The sequence below is a fragment of the Myripristis murdjan genome, chromosome 21 (genome assembly GCF_902150065.1).
Source record: "Myripristis murdjan chromosome 21, fMyrMur1.1, whole genome shotgun sequence".
Classification (NCBI taxonomy): domain Eukaryota; kingdom Metazoa; phylum Chordata; class Actinopteri; order Holocentriformes; family Holocentridae; genus Myripristis; species Myripristis murdjan.
This window is the reverse complement of record NC_044000.1, coordinates 13,228,196-13,249,786: the sequence shown is the minus strand read 5'-3', so window position 1 is coordinate 13,249,786 and position 21,591 is coordinate 13,228,196. Positions and strand designations below refer to the sequence as shown.

Here is a 21,591-nt window from a genome sequence, read left to right as displayed (position 1 = left end):
CTTGTCTTACATAAACAGTGGATGGTTAGAGAAGGTTTAAAAGTTGATGTTAATGTAAATATGTTGTTTTGTTGTTTTGAAAATGTGAGAGAGAACAACCGGTTGCTTCCCTATACACCGTCCCTCAAGTTATGAATGCACCAGTGTAACACGTATATCCATCCACGTAATCATAAACACCAGCATACACTTTTATTTGAACAAATTGCTCCACATTAGTACGATGTTTGTTTGTGCATCTCTCTCTGCTCCATGTCCTTGTTTGACAGCAACAGTCTGTTTACACTAAATACCTCACTGATGCCAAAAACTACAGCTCTGAGTCTTATGGCACACACACACACAGACATGCCTACAGTCATAACTCAGCTGATACATGCATTTAAACTTTATTTTACCATTACGGAGGCGTCCTCATTTAAACTGCTGTTGAGATGTTTTGGCACACTTAGAGGTTGTGACCTTAAAATTCACCGTTTCTGCAAATATAACCACATCCAGTAAACAGGGATATTTGATACTTATTATGCTGATGTCTAGTTGACTTAGTGGAGATTTCTTAGTAAGGCACAAGGGTCAGGCCCCGCTGACCCCCTTAAGTAACCGAAAGCAATAAACCATCCCGTCCACATGACAAAAACAAAATGTGGAGTCTTTTCTTCACGGTAAAAGAAGCTATATGGTGTGAGTTAACAACACAAAAACATTCATATCTTAAACCTCAAGTGGTGTTACTATAGATGTTTTGCATTAATATGCAGAGAGTGTATAATGGGAAGTCTGCAATATAAAGCATTTAGTGAAAACAGTCTTAAAGGGAATTGATCTGAACCCCTTTAAAAAAGCAGATAAGTGGATAATGAGTATAGCAAGTATCATGTCACCGTGACACATTTATTGATGATAGCTGTATTAACTGGGCCAGTGGACGCTTGCAGTAGTTATAGTCAACTTTACAGCCTCTAACTCAAAATGCACCTCCATACATCACAGTTTAAGACTGTGACATTGGGGGCACCCCACTAGATCACCTGGTAGAGCACGTACCTGAGCCAAATCCTGGCCTGGGCCTTTTGCTGCACGTCATCCCCTCTCTCTTCCCTGTCTTTCATGTCCCTCTCCTCTCTCATTATCAAATAAAGCGGAAAGAACTTTGACATTTAACCATGACTAAACAGAGGTCTGTGGGTCAAAGTGTTACACAGCATACCGGTCATGACCTCAGTTAAAGATCCAAATGATAAACTTCCTGAGACAAAAACTTTTGAGGAAAGACAATATATGCACAGGAAGAGATCTCTGATTATTTGTCTACACACACACACATTCATAGATAGATAGATAGATAGATAGATAGATAGATCTATCTCTAGATAGAAGGGGTGTGTCCCGTGAGATTGAGATTGTCAAAAAGACCTTAGCACAAACTGCGGCACTACAAAGTGAATTTTTGTCTGAAACATGTGATGGAGATGACCGCCTTCAGTTTCAATATGTAATAAATGAGTAAATAATATAAATGAAAAATAGTAAAATAGAGGTGAAGAGGCAGGACCACAGACAAGATGGACGGATTGATCAGACAGACTGACACAGACAGTCTGCCAGACCAATAACTTTGCTCTGACTACTTTTTATATCATGATGAGAAAAACACCACTCACCACTTACTACACACGCTTACTATGTGTGTGTGTGTGTATGTGTGTGTGTGTGATGTAGACAACGCCCCATTGCTGCCTCTATTAAAATATTTGCCCATCAGCAGGACTAACACAGTCAGAATGACCAGCGTCACCATGTATGTCTGGCCATGATGCATTACACACCCTGACCAGTGGCCTACACACACACACACACACACACACACACACACACACACACATGCACACACACACACACGCACACACACACTCAGTTGGAGGGGAAAAGTGATCTTTGCTAAGAGCTTGGTGTTGAGATTTTAACCCCAGGATGGCGTCACATAGAGATACCAAAATAGAATTGCTTTTTTAAATATCTTTTGTCTATCTTTCTCTACCCACTGTGCGCACACACACACACACACACACACACACACACACACACACACACACACACACACACACACACACACACAGTAATCTACTTCTCTCTCTTTTTTTTCTCTCTCTGTCAGATTATGGGGGAAGCTAGTGTTTCAGTGAGTGAAAGGTTGAGCAATGACATCAGTGCACACACACACACACACACACACACACACACACACACACATACTCACACACACACACACACACACACACACACACACAACAATATAATGAGAAAAAGGTGTGAGCAGCATAATGCCTGTTAGCCCTGCCAGAGCATTGGTCCGCCCCTCATACTGCTCCCCTCCCCCACTGTCTCCCCTCATTCAGTTCCACATCTGTTTCCCAAACTCAGTCAGGGTCCTGGGAGAGAACAATATCTAGGTCAGAGTAAATTCTCATTTTATATGTGTGTGTGTGTGTGTGTGTGTGTGTGTACACGTACGTGCAAGCATGTGTGCATGTGCATGTGTACAGGCATGCACGTGTGTATGGAATGCACAATCATTAAGTGTCTGAATATTGTCTCACACTCTGACCCTCCTTTAGGGTTTTCTGCTTATTTTCTTTCTAAAAAAAATCTGAAACTATAGTGATGTATTCTATGTGCTCCTCTTATCATAGACAACTTCATGACATTCAAAATGCTACTTCACAAAATACTAATTCACAGTTACACTCACAGAAATTAGGATTGGCTCAGGCCACTTAAGTCTGTTACGTCACAGACTAGTAATCCGTCGGTAACCTTTTTTTTTTTCATGGAAAAAACATAATAATATGTAATTTTGTAGAACAGAGATGAGTTTTTAAGGGTTTAATCAATGCCTGGATTGATCTTTAAGATTGCAGTTTTGTTCATAACTGGAAGACAGTCAGAACACAAACTATTAAAAATGATTCAATAACCATTTAAAATAACAGTTTTGAGTGAAAGCTGAGAAGAGACACATTCATATTATCTGTGTGATGCACAAACCCTGCATCAGTCAGGAAATGAAGAAAAACTTTAATGTCTCCCTGGCGCCTGTGTAATACTGACATCATGCACTGGATTATAACATGCTATTGGTGTTAACTGTTAACAAACTGTTAAATTTATGAACAGAATGTGTCTGAATTTCTTTCCTTTTTTTTAAGGAAAAAATTTCCTGAGTTCATTAACTCAAAAAAAAAAAAAAAAAAATCATTTTAACCATGATTATATATTCTTGAATGTCGCCTGATGTGGTCCTCAAACTGCCAGTTTAAACCACTTGAATATCAAGTATATGCTGCCACCTTTTGGACAAAAGGCATTTAAAGTGAATTCAAACTGAGCTGCTCCTGCTGCTGAACTGAGCAAAAACGACTTGATTTTATGATTTACCTGCAAAAAGGATCAGCAGAATACATTCTAATCTTTGGTTCAAGAGCAGAGAGCCTTTGGGTGCTACCGACATCAGGATTGAGCTTAACACAAAGTCTTTTATGAGTTTACATTGTTAACTGGCAGCTTTGAGACTCTGAGACTTCCAAACACTCTGACATGAGCTACTTGAGTTGGAGTGAGTAATAACAAAGTTATAGAAGAGAATATAATATAGTCATTTACAGTAAGTATGATAAGGAAGATGGGAGGAGAGAAAAAGGAGGTAACTTAGGCGGATGGGCTCACCCAGCTGGTTTAACCTTTTCTAATTGATACACTGTGTTTTGAGTCACAGCACCAGACACCAGGTAGATTTGAAAATTGTGCCATAACCTGAATTAATATATTTATTTCTAATCTTGTGTCTCTAATCTTTGGTCTTTTTTTTTCTTTTTCTTTTTTTTTATCTGTTTGGGTCTTTGAGATGGTTCAAATGGCATCAGCTGTACGACAAACAGAACAGTATTCTCTTTTCTTTTCACTTGAACTTTTCAGTTTGATTTCTGAAATGCCAAAAGTTTTTTGTACTGGCAGACAGAGTACCTGCTCTCTTTCTTTCCTTTTTTTTTTTTTTTTGTTTGTTTGTTTGTTAAATTTGGCTTCCTTGCAGACACACAAAAATGTTTCCACCAGAATGCTTGTGATGCCGTATATTGATGAATCCACCCAACAACGGGCACTGGTTTGCATATGCTTTGTACCAAATGAAAGCAGTACTTTGTTCTTTTATTCTTCTGTATCTGCACAGTGTCTGTACGAGCGGTAATAGCGGCACTTCTACAGTCATCACATTTGAAGACAAATGCAGCAATATAAACACATGCCTACAATTTCCACAAGCATAATATTGAAAGTGTAAAAGTGCAATTCGCCAACAACATAATAGAATAAGATGCGTTACAATCAAGATGACATATCTAACCCTGGTTACTTTCATGGCCCATAACAAATTTCATCAATATTTCTGACACAACAATAAACAATTACATGACAAAAAAAGTATCAGAAAACACAAAGTTTGAGAAAAAATTCACATATTGTGTGAAATGTGAACATCATTTTAAAAATCACATGATCACATGATTTACAAGTTAACCATACAGAATTAATCAGTATTTTTAACATGATCTTCTTTGCACCCCTTTATTCTTTCTTTATTTCTTTCTCTCAGTCTTCTTTCTTGGGGTATTTTTCTTTGGCCAATCTGATAAAGTCATCGGCACTGTCCAGAGACACCAGACGGTCCTGAGGAAGACAGGAGAGCAGGAGCAGGATGAGAGACAGACGGTGAAGCAGAGTAGGAGGTGAAAGAGGAGCATAAAAGGAACGACCCATGTGAGATCAGATGGAGATGACAGGAGGGAGGAGTCAAGCAAGGGCAGAGAACAAAGATTGGAGGAGGTGAAAGAGAGAGGGAACATTCACAAAGAAAAGAGGGCAATAAAGGTGAGACAAAGAGGAGGAGATGAGTGAATAATTAAGCAAGACAAATTAATGGGATTACAATCATACTCTGCAGCTTCATTATGAGGTACAAAGGCTGCTTTGATGCTCTGTTAGAGCCACTGGCAGCAAAAGTGTAATGAAGCTCATCAAGGCTGGAACAGGGCTGAGCCTCTTCTCCTTTTCTCTTTTCTCTTTTCTTAATCTGTATTTCATTGCTAGGAGCAAAACCACTGAAAGACATTCAGACCTGCCTAATGACTCAGTCTCTTAAGATGACTTTCAAGTTTGATAAAAGTTACTGTCATACCATTTTTTGGGGATTTATATATAAGTGTATTGGTATTCTGAGTGCTGATAGTGTAGAGATGACATCAGTGCATGTTCAAAGTAAATAGGTGAAAAATTACAATGTAAAAGAGGTTTTTTGCTGATGAAATGAGACAAATCACTGATCAGAGCTTCATCACTTGTGCAGTACAATAGTTTCATAGCCATTCATGAAAAGAACATTTTAGAGCTCTGAAAAACGATGATGATGTTTTGTTCTATCCTGAGTAGGTGTTTCTCTCTCTCTCTCTCTCTCTCTCTGTGTGTGTGTGTGTGTGTGTGTGTGTGTGCATACCATAACATAAAGGTATTTGTTCTGTTCTCCTGTCCCTTGTGGAAACAGACAGGTGTGATCCAGCACTTGTTGCAACAGTTCAGCCGCTCTGTTGAGCTGCTCCCAGTCTCGACTCAGCCGGCTCTGTCTGTTCACACACAGCAGGGCCTCCACCTCGCACTGGTAACCTGTGCAGAGACAGACAGAGAGAGACAGGGTGGAAAGAAAAAAAAATCATAACTGCTGAGAAACAGAGGAAATTGTGGGGGGAGGATGAGAAAGTTGACAGAAGAGTCAATAAAGACAGTGAATTGTTTACAGATGGGAATTTGGTGGCTAGCTGTGTATGTTGTGTGTGTGTGTGTGTGTGTGTGTGTGTGTGTGTGTGTGTGTGTGTGTGTGTGTGTGTGTGTGTGTGTGTTTATTGGGACACATAACATATTGGGAACAGAGAAAAGAGGTGAGTACAAGAGACAGAAGGCTGGAATAGCTTTAAGGAGCAGTACATCCGAAACTAGAAGTTTTATTAATATTATTTTCTCAGTTAAAACACAGGTGAAGTGTCTTTGTCCACATCACACTCAGATCCGCCTTCTCCAAAACAAATGAAGTGAATGGGTAGCACTTTTTAGAGTTCCAAAAGGAAAAAAAAAGACATCAAAAAAGCTCCATACAGCTCATGTGGCATGATCCAAGTCCTCTGAATCCATCAATTACATCCTGGGAGGAAGAGACCTATACTTATCACACAAATCCTACAGCTTTTGACAGCAAAGCAGTTTGTTCTGATGCTCATCCAAGTCCATCCACATTCTGCTCGATCAAGGCACAGCACACACTTTAACCATTTTCAAAATATCAACACTGGAGAATGAGGCTACAATGGCTTGGTAACGGAACAGTTTGCGTGTCCTTCTGTGTCGTAAAGCAGATAGACACAGTAATACTGTATGAGCTCATTGGGAATTTTTTTAAAAGTGAGGTCCATTGACTGTAGTTTTTTTTTTTTTTTTTTTTTGGGACAGCTGCTGCACAGTTGACAATTCACCTGTCTCTCAGCTTGACAATATGTTGAAATTTTAGGTGAACTGTCCCTTTAATCAATTTAATTTAAGTCAGTGACACAATAGCCCAAACAGAGGTATCTCACCTAGCTGCAGTAGAATTTTCTTCCATCGAGTGCTGACCTCTCGTCTGGCGTAGCGTAGAGTGTGTATGTCAAAATTCAGCTTCTCCCATTCCTACACACACACACACACACACACACACACACACACACAAATAAAACTCAAAATATACTCATATATGATATAGCCATGAACGTCTAAAATCACACAGGTTATCATACATAAAAAAAAAAAAAAACTGTAATGCCATGACAGTAAAATTCAGAGAGAGCTCTGTGGATGCCTGTCAATCAATCAATCAATCAATCAGTCAATCAGACAGTTGCATCCAGTGTGATCAGTTTCAACTGTTAACAATGTAAAAAAATATGTGTGACATTTGCAATCTTTTTGATGAATTTTACAAACAGTTTCATGCCATGGCAGAGGACTGGACTGTGAAAGCAGGGTCACTGACAAAACAAGACAAGGAATATTTCCAGTATTTTGTTTCCAAAAAATGAGAAAAACAGTCTAAACTGCAAACTTTACAGAGCAGAATCTGTCATGTCTTACTTTGTTTTTTGAAGTTCAGGTTTTGCCCTAGAGCTTAATTGCATTTTAATGTAGCACAGTCAGAAGTAATGATAGACGTGGCTTACATTTTATCTTACTTTTAGTTTGCCTGCCCTAATATTAAAAGCAGCCTTACAACATCGCTGGGGTAATTCAGTGAATAAGGCTACATTCCTATTCTCTTTGAGTAGCTGGCCAGGCTGTTGGCCTACATCTCCACGAAGGAATTAATTTAATAACACAATGTTCCCACTGCTGGCTCTCACATTGTCTGTTTACCACACTTAAACCCTCCTCTCAGAGACAATAACACTGAAATCACATGGCCCTTCAGTCAGTAGGGGAGGAAAATCACTCCAGAGTTTCTCTGAGCTCTAACAGTGACAGTTTGGGGAGGCAGTGTGTGAATGATGGTCCCTTTGCTCCCCATTTGCATAAAAATGGAATAAGAGACTTCCCATAAACTCTGCAGAAACTACATTCAGGCACATTGCAGGCAATAAAAAGTATTATTTTTGCTCTGTTTTTTCTTCTTTAACTAATTATGCAGAGGATTCCACAGGAAAGTTTTCTAAATGAAAAAAAAAAACCTCAATCCATTCTTCGTTTCCCCAAGTCTCCCCAATCCTCCAAACCAATTGAAAAACTTAAAGCTCTTACAAAATGATATTATTATTAAAGTTATAATTAACAATATTAAACCCTTTTGCTTAATATTAGACAAGTTTTTTTTTTTTTTTATTTGCTGCATATTGATTTTCACACTTTTTTCAGTTGAATTTCTTGCTGCCTGTCTTGTTGCCTGTCTTATTGCAGGCAAACTCACATCATGTGTTGATACCATGTTCATACTTCGCTCATACATACATCGCTCTGAGCACGAATGGCAGCCCTTACACTTCATGATGACCCAATTATATTTTCACTATATATATTCACAATAGTAAACCTGACCCACTTGGGCCATGACCACTTGGAAAAAACTCCTAAGACACTAAGTTTCTGTATGGGTCATGGGCTTCTCTGTATATATATAATACACATTTGAAGTAAGCTCCTAAGGAACTGGAAACATGTAGTATCAGCTGTCTTCTGGTGCAAATGTTTTGATCCTAACATTATTTATCAAACATCCTGAAAAAAACATTGCAATGTAGGTCAAGTTCAGTCAGCTATACTTGACTGATACGAAATCCTAGTCAAATCCAGTTTGACCCAGAAGTCAACATGAGAGTGATTCAAAGGCCTCTTTGTGCCCCATCCTACATATGTCCTCTCCTCTTATTGGATAATTAGATTAGAGATGGAACAAACAGAGCAGAGAGAGAGAGAGAGAGAGAGAGCAAGAGAGAGAGAGAGAGAGAGAGAGAGAGAGAGAGAGAGAGAGAGAGTCCTAACCAGTCCTAACCCTGAGAACATTTAGTTTCTGATTCACAGAACTAAAATATGGAGAGAGCACTTGCTGGTAGAGCTGCTGCTTTCTAAAAGCATTGTTGCACTGGGAGAAATAAAATAAATAAGTGCAAGGTCATGAGTTTACCAATGATATTTTTAGTCTGCATGGCAGGTGTGCTCAATAAATGTTGCAGTGTAACCATGGAAACTGTATACTTGCTGATCACTGAGCTATAAAAGTGCTGACCCACTAGTTTCCTGATATGATTTAAAATGTGATTTATTTTAAACTATTTTATTTTGTTATATTTTGTGATTTTACTGTAGTCGTTTGCATTACATTAGAAAAGCATGCTGTCCTCCGCACCAGAACGGAAGTGATAATGAATAAAAAAAAGAAAGGTATTTTCCCATTTGCCCCTAAAGTGCAGTCTATCCATCCAGACTGCTTCTACGTTATTTGGTGAGGTTTCCAGTCTGCTGTGATCTTCCCTGTATCTCATTTCCCCAGTATATTGGGGCTGGATGGGTGTTCTGTGAGGCTAAAACCTTCAAAACTTTGCAAATGAAAAACTGAACAGCAAGGTAACCAGCATAAGTCTTTGGCTACATGCACACATTTTCATTTTAAAACATTCAAAAGCATTTTCGAACCCCGATAATTGTGATTTTTGGATAAGCAGCAGGTGTATTTCCACTATCATACCACTGTGAGCTAGGGCCACCTTCGAGCCAGACGGTGTTAATAGCTCTCGGCCCCCAGCCGTGAGAACAAAAATCCTGCAGTCTCGTCCTGGCTAGTGTATTAGTTTTAAAACTGCGGGGTTATGTGGTAGTGTGGATGGAGGCATTTTAACAAAGCACTGACAAGCTCTAGCACAGCATGAGCAGCCGAAACATTATAGCTAGACCTATACCTTTTGTGATTTCATCCTTCTTGTGTGGGTACCCCTTTACCATCGCCATGACTTCCTCCAAACATGCGTTTTCAGGAGTGTTAGTATGTACAGAGATTATTTTTGATACAGTGCTTTTCACTAGAACACCGTTTTAAAATGAAAATGTCTTAGTGTAGATTTAGCCTATTTTGTTAGCAGGTTTTATTAGGAACTACTTCCCACCAAACAACACCAACAAAATGTATGTATTCACGCCCAAAAAGCACAAAGTAGAGGTGGATGGCGGACTGGAAACCTCGCCAAATCACACAGAAACCTGGATGAAATCTGTATAATAGATTATATTAGTGGTAAATGGGAGAATGTCTTTCTTTGCATTTTGGTTGAAGTGTTCCTTTAAAGTATAAAATCTTAACAATTCTCATTATGTGGATACTCTCTTGAAGGGACACTGGTTGCTTAATTTAGCATCATCTTCTCATTAGTCTTAACTGCTTGATTGCCCAAAGTGACGCTCTCTAAGTTGACAGTCTTGCTAACTTATGAGTGTGTTATCATATGAAAGCATCCACTTTGAAGACCCAATTTGTGCGGTGCTTCCTGCTACAAGGGACTAGAGGCTCTGTTATCTCATCAGTTCAAAGAATCTGCAACTGAACAATTTAGATAGACAGCGACAGAATTTGTGGCAGTCAATTTGATGCACACATTAATAATATAAGTCAATGTTTTTTAGTAAACCATAACATTGGCAAAAATCCTATCACACTAAAGCATTTTAGTTAACCTCTAAAAGTGAGACTTATCAATGCGGTGAACTTAAAGTAAATAATGTGATTAGGGTGGCAGACTTTAAACAGAGTACCGTGATTCCTGTCTTGATTCAATTATGCAGTACATCGTAGCCATGGATGGGCTTTTGGGGCAGCTGCGTATTTTTTTTTTTTTTCTTGGCAGTTTCATTTTTCAGTTTTCTGTGTTTAAAGTAAAATAACAATAACAATTTTCCCAAAAGAAATCTTATTAACTTCCATCCCCTGTCAAATTGAATTTAGTGCACCTCCACATCATAAGCACATGCTCACTCTCTGTTTTTCTCTCACCTCGGTGTCTTTGTCGGTCTGGTCTCTCATGCTGATGAAAGCCTGTAATTCTCTGTCTGACTCTCTGGTCATGACAGAGGCATTAGGTCTGTCTGTGGTGGCCCATGGGTCAACTGTGGTTCTCTGGCTCTGCTGGATGCTCCAAGGGCTCTTTCTCAGAGGCGGTGGCCCAAAAAGGCTCTCGTCACCCAGGTCACTGTCACTTGACTCACTGGATAGCAGCTCTGGTGGCCTGGGAGTCTTGGTGGGTTGCATGCTGAGGAAAACAGAAAGAGATGAGCGTACCAACAGCAATATAATTAGATCCTGGAGCTCACCGAGTTCTGCTTGATTCCATTCTAGTCAAATAAATAAAGATCTATGCAATAATTCAACACGATTTGAAGTTTTGAGGTCGTCAGCATGGTCATGCACAGCAGGAAAGGAATTTGTCTTACTGTAAAATAGCCTTCTTCTCTTCTCTGTTGTGTTGCAGATGGTAGCGACAGCAGCAGACGGTATACACAGCACCCATTGGCCCTGCCCAAAAGCTCTCAACAATGGATATCATTCATGCCAAAGACAATCCAAAATAAATTCACCTCCTGGTACAGGTTTTTCCTCAACTGCAGGCTCCTCTGCTGGAAATCTAAATGTTTCCAAGCTGAAAAGTCCTCATTTGCAATGTCCTAGATTAGAGGCAATTTGATAACTTCTGCTGTGCGTGCCCCTTCTCTCTCCCCATCCTGCCCTGAGTAAGAGGCGACAGTCAATTACATTATCCACGTGAGTCAGTGAAGGGGACGACAACAACTCACACACAGGACGGGGATGGGGGATGAATGGCACATTTATTCAGCAGCTCCTGATGGTGCAGAATGCAGCGGGAGAGAGACATAACTTTCTAGCTCCATCTGTGTCGTATGCAGGCTCAGAGCACATTCTATAGTTTGTCTATCAGTGTTTCTACAGCATATGCTGCCTGCATTGTAACAGAAAGTATAACTTTGGGTGTGTGAGGAAAATGAAATGAATTTGGGTTTAACATAAGAGCAATGAGGAATATACAAAAACAGCTCTGTGATATCAAATGTTTATGACACACAACCAACCTCTCATACACAGCACACTCATCCTACTGTTAATATATAACTGTTTTACAATGGTCTTGCTAATTCCATGTTTATTGCTCATGTGTATTTTCATATTAATAAATAACCAGATGTAACTTTTGAAATGTTATCAATAGAGTACAGAGTTGCATTATAAAGTGTTGGAAATGCTCATTTGTCAGCATGATGACATGGGAGATAAGCGACCCAAGGTGACCTGCCTGCACGGAGGTTATGCTGCTGCGCTATGTGGCTGACAGCAGTGCTAGTTCAGCTGGGGAAGAGAAAACACAGAGGGAAACTGAGATTTACTGAGTAAGGTGTCTGAGGATAAGTGAGAGTGAGAGCAAGCAAATGGAGAAAACAATGTTCAAATCATGGGGACTTATTTTGTTTATGCTGACTTTAAAAGGCGGTTTAGAGACTTCCAGCAGGTGAGTGGAGTGTCTAAATATTGAGTTTCAGAGAGCAAAACTAAAAAGACCTGCAATTTGGTTTGTAACCAAAGTTCATAATTTGGTTAAAAAAAAAAACTTAAGGCGACAAAAAATGCATTATGTGAATTATTTTATTGTCTCTAGAGTAATTTATTAATGTTAGCAAGGAGTATTTATGCAAAGAAAAGTGACCAAAAAACCCATAACACCTTCTCAAATGACAGCTCTACAGCTCTGACAACAGTTTTTTGCGTATTGTATGTTTAGCTGCTGCTCAGTTTGTTGTTTTTATTAAAAGGCTTTTTCAATCTGTGGAATTGGTTAGAACAGAGATTTGTTTGGTTACCGTTACTGTGCATACTCATAAATAAGCAATATTGCTTGGCTCAGCTACAGAACCAAGGCGAAATTTTGAACTGTCATATTTTAACATGTTTTGATGTTTTATTTCCATTTTGATAAGACATGGGTGTCCTGCTTGTAAACCTCATATCCAGTTTTTCATTGCTGACTCTTCCTCAGCCTGACTGATAATCTCCCTTGTAAAGAAAGACGTGTTTTATAGCCTTGGGTGTAAGCCTACGGAGCCTCTTAAGGGACATGTGGGAAAAAATTTTGAAGGGTAAAAGAAAAAAAAAAAAAAAAAAAAGTGGTGGGGAAAAAAAAGACGAAAAAAAACAGAGCCCCTTAGGGGACATGTGGTAAAAAATTTTGAAGGGTAAAAAAAAAAAAAAAATGGGGTGAGAAAAAAAAGACGAAAAAAAAAACTTTTGCGAGATCTCGCAAAACTGTTTACATTAAGAGCATGTTCTTCCGGGAAACACAACAGACACAACAATGGAGTGGCATGGAGTCATGGAATGGGAGAGGGAAGTTTATAGAGTTGTATTTACCGGTGTTGATTAGTTGTGTTCAACGTTCGCAAAAAGGGAGTCATGGAGGACGATGCTGAGTTTCTGCTCTGACCCCGGATGACCCGGAAGAACATGCTCTTAATATAAACAGTATTGTGAGATCTCGCAAAACTTTCCCACGTGTGCCCTAAGGGGCTCCGTATAAGCCAGACCTTTTACACCAGGGGTCACCAATCATGTGCCATGGAGGGCCGAGAGGCTGCAGGTTTTCATTCCAACCAAGACCTCCATCAGGTGACTTCACTGATCACCTCACCTTGTATCAGAAAGGAGGAGCTAATCAGTGAAATCACCTGGTGGAGGTCTTGGTTGGAATGAAAACCTGCAGCCTCTCAGCCCTCCATGGCACATGATTGGTGACCCCTGTTTTACACAAACCTTGTGTAAAATACACAAGGTTTTGACATGATAGAGATGTATCGTTTCTGAATAATGCTCATTATATGAGATGTGCAAATTACTATTATATTCATTTACTATTTACCTTCACAGTTTAGCGGAGAGATTAGAGTCAAAGAGGAATTATAATTACACCAAATACCACCCTATGGAAGAGGTAAGAGATTAGCAGCTTCACAGTCTGATCTTACAAAATACAGAGACAAAAGTTTACTCAGATATTTATTTGTCAATGTACATTTTTTTAACTCCTGTGATGTAACATAAAGATTTGTTTTGCTCCATTGTAAACTCTTGCCACAGTTGCAATCAGACTTTTAACATCGTCAAACTCGGCCTATTTTCATGATTTATACATCGCATCCTTGCTACCAGTTAGTTTAACACTAAAAAGAAATGAACAGAAATAAAGCTGGGCCCTAAAGTTTATCCCCACAGCCCCAGCAAGGCGGGAGGACCCACTGTCCAAACAGGCCCTGCCCCCACCTGTCAACAATTATTATACGATTTTTTTTTTCCCTATAAAACGTATTATTATTTAAAAAAAAAAAAAAAAAAAAAGGAGTGGGGGTGTGTGTGTGTGTGTGTGTGTGGGGGGGGGGGGGGGGGGGGTATTTCAGAAAGCAGGTTATCATAAACATCATCATGAAAATAAGATCAAATAAGATAAAAAATGGAGTTACTATTGTCATTATCTTGTGAGCAACACTGCAATAATAATGTTGATGGAAGACCTCTCTCTCTCTCTCTCTCTCTCTCTCTCTCTCTCTCACTCTCTCTCTCTCTCTAGATCTACAAATGGATGGAGGACGTTGAGCGAGGGAACCCAGAGCTGGTCTCCTCTAGTGTCTATGGACTCACCTTCGAGGAGAGGAATATCACACTGCTAAAGGTATTTCTTCACTTTTGGTCTTCTTGCATAGGATGTTTTGCCCCTGAACCACAAGCATCAGTGTGTTGTTACTCTGTGTTAACTAGTTAATACTGTATGTCTTTCAGCAATATCACAAAGCTTAAATTAAGCTGAAAAATGACATGTGCAGGCCCAACACTGCGCCCTCCTCTCAAAACAGGAGGCGGGCGCTGATTTCCAGTGCAAACTAATTAACCAAATCTTTCAAAGCATGTTATGTGGTGTACCCAAGAGGAAAATGACCTCCAACATTTATTTTATTACACAAAATATAAGAGAAAGCCACTGACTGAAACAGCAACATCCTTTTTGTTACAGAAAGCAGTGGTGTTTATGGGTGGTCTTTATAACAATGCAAATTTTCTTGACCATGATCTCATTTGTTTATGGTAATTATATAATCACTATCGATTGGATCATGATATACTGACACACACATAGCACATAGAAGAAAACTGACCTGAAGGTGTTTCCACTGTGAATCTCCAGTTGGGACTAGAAAACCCAGAGGGCAGAGAAAAGAAGGCGATATGGATGGACTGTGGTATTCATGCTAGAGAGTGGATTGCTCCTGCCTTCTGTCAGTGGTTTGTCAAAGAGGTCTGCGACACACACACACACACACACACACACACGCACGCACACACATGCACATACACTCACACACACACATACAATGACAATGTTTTTCTCCCAGATTTTACAGTCGTATAAAACCAATGAGAAGCTGACCGAGATGCTGCAGAACCTGGACATGTATGTTACTCCTGTGGTCAATGTGGATGGATACATGTTCACCTGGACCAATGAGAGTGTGAGTCCACGCCAGCATACATTGGTGCAATTCAGTTTTTCTCTGTTAATTCATTTTAGTTCAGTTAAAATTAGCAAGACAATCCAGTTATTATTTATAAGAATAACAAGTGGAAGGAAGACTTATTTGCTTATTTTTGCTTATTGTTTGAGTATATTCTTATTCTGCAGATTATTAGTGTGAGTCACTAGCATTGTCTAACTTGCCACCTTCCAGAGTTTTCTTTTATTTTGTGACTAATTATGTGCATGTGGGTGTGCTTGTCTGTGTCCCTGTAGAATCGTCTGTGGAGGAAGTCCCGGTCTCTCCCGCCTTCAGACTGTGGCTGTCGCGGTGTTGACCTGAACAGAAACTTCAACGCCAACTGGGGCAGTGAGTTGCATGTTTGCATTCAGGGTCTTCATAAGTATGAGCTGTCATTCACAGAAGGCTGACAGTGATTTGAAATGCAGTGGAATTTCTTGGTAACAGATGTTAATGTAAATAACTACATAACCACAATCAAAAGTGATCCATCGATGTGCCATGACTAAACCTAACAGCTCAGCTCAGATCAGATGAGCGGAGCTGAGGAGTCAAAGGTGACTCACCAGACATATCTGCTGACATGTTACCCACTGCAGCTGGGTCACCTCTGATTTTCAGTCATACATGCTGAGAATCTTGTCTGCAAAATACTAAAGGCAAGTGAATTTAACTTGCCAATAGTGTTAGTGTTTTTCTTTTGTTTTTGTTTTTCAGAATATTGATAGGATTCAAATGATCCAGCTTTGGTAATTAACCTAATAAAAACAAAACAAAACAAAAAATAAACAGCTGATCTATGGGTTTTATCTTCCTCCCTTAGCGGTTGGTGTGTCATACAACTGTTGCGACAACACCTACTGTGGCACATCACCAGTGTCAGAGCCGGAGGCTAAGGCTGTCACCGACTTTGTGGGTAATTGTGGATCTATCTATCTATCTATCTATCTGCAAAAGTAACTCATCTGTTAGTTTCTGAGTTTTTTTCCTCTGAGCTTTTTCTGCCTCATCCTGGCCATTATCCCCTTTATGCATTGTAAAGTCCTGACCTCATTTGTAATGTACTTAGAAGCCAATTAAACTGAAACACAATAAACTTAGCATCCGGTAACATCTGAAAGTCTATTATTTAATTAGTGGATCTTTCTGTGGGTGTTTCCCACAGGTAGCAGGCTAAACCAGATTCTGTGTTTCCTCACCATCCATTCGTCTGGGCAACTCATACTCCTGCCTTATGGACACCCTGAGATATCTGCACCCAACTATGACGAACTGGTCAGTTTGTGTGTGTATGTGTGTATGTGTGTGTGTGTGCTTCTACGTGTCTGTGTTTGACAATAAGTTAGTCTGACATTAGAGTTTGGGGTCAAAGATAGACAGCTTTTAATGTAGCATAATCAACTTTTTGTCTGTTTTGATGAAACAGGAGAATGTTGATTGGGAGATATCAACATTAATGTGACGATCAGGCAATGTCTACACTCATATCAATATTTTTGAAAACACAACTTTATTTCTCCACCTGGGGGTGTTTTTGAAATGATGATGTCTGTGCACACGGCAAAAACTCACAATTTTTCGGCTCTCTACTATAAGAGCGTGTGCAAAGCAGCTGACGGGTCACTGCAGTGGTTTATTGACATCTCTCAGTCACAAATGCAAGTGCAAAAACACCTTAAAAACATCTTCATAAAGTACAAAACTGCAAAAAAAAAAAAGTCAGATGTGTAAAATACTGATGAAAACTCAAATCAAAATGGACAAATGCATTAATGACCATAGAATAAGAGGTCTTTGTGGTCTGTGCAGGTCGCAGTGGGTAAAGAGGCAGCAGCAGAAATGAAGAAGGTACATGGAATGGACTACACTGTGGGGACATCTCCACAAGTCCTCTGTAAGACACACACACACACACACACACACATTCACACACACTTGTTCGTTAAACTTTTCACCTGTCCTGATTAGCTGCTATCAAGAGATTTGCTGATGAACATTTTTCCTTGATAAGTGGCTTTGATGTGCTTTATCAAAGGCAAGATGACTCCAGAGATTAACACACTGTCTGAACCCACATGCCTTTAGTGTGCCTGCGGTTCAGGGGGCTGCAGTGTGTCCCGTGTAGCTAAGATTTGTGGGTTTGAATCCAGCTCAGGTCCTTTCTCATAGGTCATCTCCTTGCTTTCCTACTTCTCCCTCCCTCTGTGCTGCATAGCATCTGAAGAAGAAAAAGTACCACAAAAAAATATTCTTTTAAAAGTCACATGCGTTATGTCTCAGAACGAAATTTGGTGTGCTCTGTTTCCTTTTATAAAATAACAATGAGTCAGCTCATTGTTATGCCATTATTTAATTATTTTTTGTTTGTTCATCTCCATCTTCCTCCGCCTCCTCCGCTCCATCTCTCTCTCTCTCTCTCTCTCTCTCTCTCTCTCTCTCTCTCTCTCTCTCTCTCTCTCTCTCTCCCTCTCTCTCTCTCTCTCTCTCTCTCTCTCTCTCTCTCAGATAAAAATTCAGGTTCAAGTCGTGACTGGGCTCGACTTGTTGGCATCCCGTTCTCCTACACCTTTGAGCTGAGAGACAAAGGTACACTGTGTATACATCTATCACCAACGCCCTCAGCCAGAAATTAAGAAAATTAACCTGCAGAGCCGAAGTTAAGAACTGAAGAACAGATTCATCCAGAAAGAGGATTTTTACTCTCACATTACCAAACAGTTATCCACACATCAGTGCAACTGTATATAAGTCATATATAAAGTAACTAATACAAATAAGAAAATTATGTACATTTGTTTGGTATCACATTTAACAGTAATAATAGAACCAATGAGGATTTATCATTGTGTTTCCTATGTTTTCATTCACTAATTTCTGTATAAAATGAGTATGTAGCTTCATAAGCAGGGTAAATACAGGTATTTAGGTGCATTATTTGAATCAAGCATCATCATCAAATACCCAAAAGTTTTCCCCTCCATGACTCACTTTTGAAAGTCAGTCTTTTAAAAAAACAAATGTAAGTAATATTTTGATATTACTAAGTGCTAAGTGATATTGATTGTTTGATTGATTGATTGATTGATTGATTGATTGATATTCCAGGTGAGTTTGGCCACTTGCTACCAGAGGACCAGATCCAGCCGGCCTGTGAGGAGGCCTACGCAGGAGCTCTGTCCATCATCACGTTTGTTCACGACAAGGCCTTCAACAACGTTACCACCGTCCCAAACGCCGCTGTCACCACAGTCACCGGCATCACCACAGTTACCGGAGTTGCCATAACGATATGGAGCACTATTATGGCCTTTTCTCTTACTACAGGGGTCTTGATGTAGGACAAAATACCCTCAACCGCAACACCAGATTTAGGACAAACAACAGCAACTTTGCAGGAGCTTTATTTTTTTATTGTTTTATTTTTTTTAACCTATGTGAAAAATTCTGTGTTGAAAGGATAATTTAAGGGATTTTTATTAGGATAATTTATTATTTCCATTTCTTTGTGCTACCAACCTTCAGTTCAGTAATATTGAGGATAATTTTGCATGTATATATTCTTTATGTATAGTGTTTCTGATATTTAACCCTAACCCTGAGACATTTGCTTACATTGTATTATAATCATTAGTATTCATTATCTGAAAGGAGAAATAGTAACCTAGAATCCAAAAGATGAAATGTTAACTACCTTGTCTATTTGTTCATATTCTATTATAACTATAATGGAACTCTGTAAATGAAATATTTTTATTTTGATTTGACGGGTAAAAACAATACAAAGTGACAGATTGGAGAACATATCCATCTACAGAATGACTGAAACAGAAATAAAAATGAAAATATGCACAATAGTTGTGTTCAGCCTAGTTTTTTCTGGGTTTTTTTCCCCCTTTGGTATAGCTAGAAATAATTTAACAAAACTGTAACTCTTCATAAATTAAATTAAATTAAATTAAATAATATCCCTTGTTTCTACACCAGGGGGCAGTATCACTTCATTTTACACCACACCATTTCTAAACACTGCAGGCCTCTATTCAAGACACAGTTTTATGACTTCACTTTTTGTGTTTTTTCTAATTAAATCAAAATGTTTCCCATGCATCTCAGGACATAGAATAGAATAGAATAGAATGGGAAATGTAGTTTGTGCTATTACAATAGTGTTTGTTTTGTTTTTACATCATTTTTAAATATTCTTTTTTGTGAGAGCATATAGCCTTTATGCTGCTTTACTAAATCTATCTCAAACTGCCAAATGGGGTGTGTTTGGCTCAGGAGCAAAACAAGAGCATAATGAGGCTCTTTTTTTTTTTTTTATTCCAGGTTTAGTGTCACCGTTTCAGTGTTGCCTTTACATTCTGATCACCTCCATGCCTGCTTCCTCCTCCTGTCCCTCTCCTCCTTCCTGCAGTGCAGTCCATACAGATTAAGGTAAATGTGGCTAGATATATGGCTACGGTGTAAATGTCCTTTTCATTCGTTATAGTAATTCAATGTGTCCATTTACACATTTCCTACACAAGTTAAACCGGTCGGCCTGCTTATTTTCCATGAGCAGTATGTTACACAGCAGATCCCCATGGTGAGGTTTGGTGTACTCTCCAGGCAGCATCATTACCTCCTCAGACACCAACGTCCTGCTGTTGTTCACTCACCACATCTGGCTCTCTAAAACTCCCATGCCTGATTGCTTCAGCCATTATTTAGATAAGGGCCGAAAAACACAGAACACATGCTGTTTTCACTTCAAGTGCTTCTTGGCCACAGCCAGTGTGTGTGTGTGTGTGTGTGTGTGTGTGTCCATTGTGAAACTCCTTTTGACAACTGTAGTCATTGTACAGTTCTACAGTGATTAGGCTGTTATCAACTGTTGTATTTATACTTTATATTATATTTTCCTCAGTTCTTCAGCTGATTACATTATTAAATGGTCCAATACAGTAACCACAGGCTCCTCCTCTGACATCAAGCATGAGGAGGCTTTAATTATGACTTATGATATTATTTTAAGAAGCAAATAACTTTGGTACATGGTCTCTCCCTCTCTCTCTCTCAGCAGTTGTGTGGATAAGAGAATAGGTGACAGATAGTATTTCTATTAATTTGTTTAATCTGTTATTATTGTTATCATTTATTTTATTTATTTATATTGGTAGATTTTTAGATTTTTAGATTTTTATTTTTAAAATTATTATTATTATTCTGTCAAAGCTCAGACAAGTTTAAATAATTTATTTCAAAAGCACTCCTTTCTCTCTGTCTCTCTTTCTCACCCTTGTCTGTCTCTCTGGGTCCCAAAGCAGGAGAGTGAAATCCCTTGTTCATGCTTCATTTTGCCCTCAAGCTTTTTTGTCTGTGTAGTGGTGTCGTTTTCTGCAGAGAACTCTATCTTCACATGGACAGACCCCCCACCCCCCACCTCTCTCTCTCTCTCTCTCTCTCTCTCTCTCTCGTTCTGAGATTTATATGCCCAGAGTGTGTTCTCCCCTGGTACTCCAGTGACTGCTAGACCACCAGTTATTCACGCGCACACACACCCACAGACACACACACACAGTGCCATTGACAGTGTGACATTGACATAGTGCAGTTGAATAACTTATGTGAGGGTGAATGATGGACCAGGGAATGGGCTGTTCCCTAGAGGTGTGTGCATGTGCCTGTGCCTGTGTGTGTGTGTGTGTGTGTGTGCGCGCACGTGCGAGTGTGTGTGCATGTGTGCGCGTGTGTGCGCGTGCATGTGTGTGTGTGTGTGTGTGTGAATATTGTATGTGGGCAGCAGTGGAAAATGGAATGATATTCCAGCTCACATGAAACCTCAACAGGACAGAAAGAGGGTCAAACACTGGGGGACCAAGAGAATAATAAGTAGGGACACACCCGTGCACACACACACACACACACACACACACACACACACACACACCTACACACGAACACACAGACACACATGGCCCTTCAGGGAGGGAGATACTCGCTGCTCCATCACTTATATGCATGAAAGACACACACACACATACAGTAGGAACTGGGCAGGGATTCAGAGTCACAGATTGAGAGGGATTATAATTCACAGCGAAGTCTGGCTGGTTTAGTTATCACCAGCTCATCCATCTAGTTGTGTGTGTGTGTGTGTGTATGGATGGGTGGGTGGGTGGGTGTGTGCGTGTGTGTGGGTGTGTGTGTCAGAGCAAGAGAGAGAGACAGAGAGCAGAGAGTGAGAGATACTGGTAGTTGAGAACTCATCAAGGTAGCAGGGGGAAAGTACACTGAGGACATATAAATCACAGAAATAGGGAAAGTGAGAGAGAGAAATCAAGCCTACCCGTCGAGGAAGGGATGAGGGAAGTAAAGAAGAAAAGAAGAAAGAAAGAAGGAGAAAAACAA

General features: G+C 39.6%; 2 protein-coding genes across 2 annotated transcripts; one reads left to right on the top strand and one right to left on the bottom strand.

The window, feature by feature from the left end:
- Positions 1–4,209: 4,209 nt before the first annotated feature.
- Positions 4,210–11,329, bottom strand: LOC115380089 (melanoregulin). Its single transcript, XM_030081141.1, has 5 exons — positions 11,044–11,329; positions 10,607–10,862; positions 6,678–6,768; positions 5,549–5,715; positions 4,210–4,725 (listed from the first exon to the last, which is right to left on the bottom strand). Exons 1-5 carry the CDS (start codon positions 11,154–11,156, stop codon positions 4,648–4,650), a joined length of 705 nt encoding a protein of 234 aa, XP_029937001.1. The 5' UTR covers positions 11,157–11,329; the 3' UTR covers positions 4,210–4,647.
- Positions 11,330–12,051: 722 nt separating this feature from the next.
- LOC115380075 (carboxypeptidase O-like) lies at positions 12,052–18,536 on the top strand. The gene is made up of 11 exons (XM_030081125.1): positions 12,052–12,131; positions 13,541–13,604; positions 14,238–14,339; positions 14,850–14,960; positions 15,058–15,174; positions 15,453–15,546; positions 16,022–16,114; positions 16,364–16,473; positions 17,008–17,092; positions 17,704–17,784; positions 18,304–18,536. The coding sequence occupies exons 1-11, from the start codon at positions 12,052–12,054 to the stop codon at positions 18,534–18,536; spliced, it is 1,170 nt and encodes a 389-aa protein (XP_029936985.1).
- Positions 18,537–21,591: the final 3,055 nt, after the last annotated feature.

Coding starts and splice junctions, on each gene's coding strand:
- LOC115380075 (XM_030081125.1), top strand. CDS start 12,052: ATGGAGAAAACAATGTTCAAATCATGGGGACTTATTTTGTTTATGCTG. Junction 15,175..15,452: donor TCACCTGGACCAATGAGAGT/GTGAGTCCACGC, acceptor GTGTCCCTGTAG/AATCGTCTGTGGAGGAAGTC. Junction 16,115..16,363: donor GGCTGTCACCGACTTTGTGG/GTAATTGTGGAT, acceptor TGTTTCCCACAG/GTAGCAGGCTAAACCAGATT.
- LOC115380089 (XM_030081141.1), bottom strand. CDS start 11,156: ATGATATCCATTGTTGAGAGCTTTTGGGCAGGGCCAATGGGTGCTGTG. Junction 10,863..11,043: donor GAGAAGAAGGCTATTTTACA/GTAAGACAAATT, acceptor TGTTTTCCTCAG/CATGCAACCCACCAAGACTC. Junction 6,769..10,606: donor AGACCGACAAAGACACCGAG/GTGAGAGAAAAA, acceptor GTGTGTGTGTAG/GAATGGGAGAAGCTGAATTT.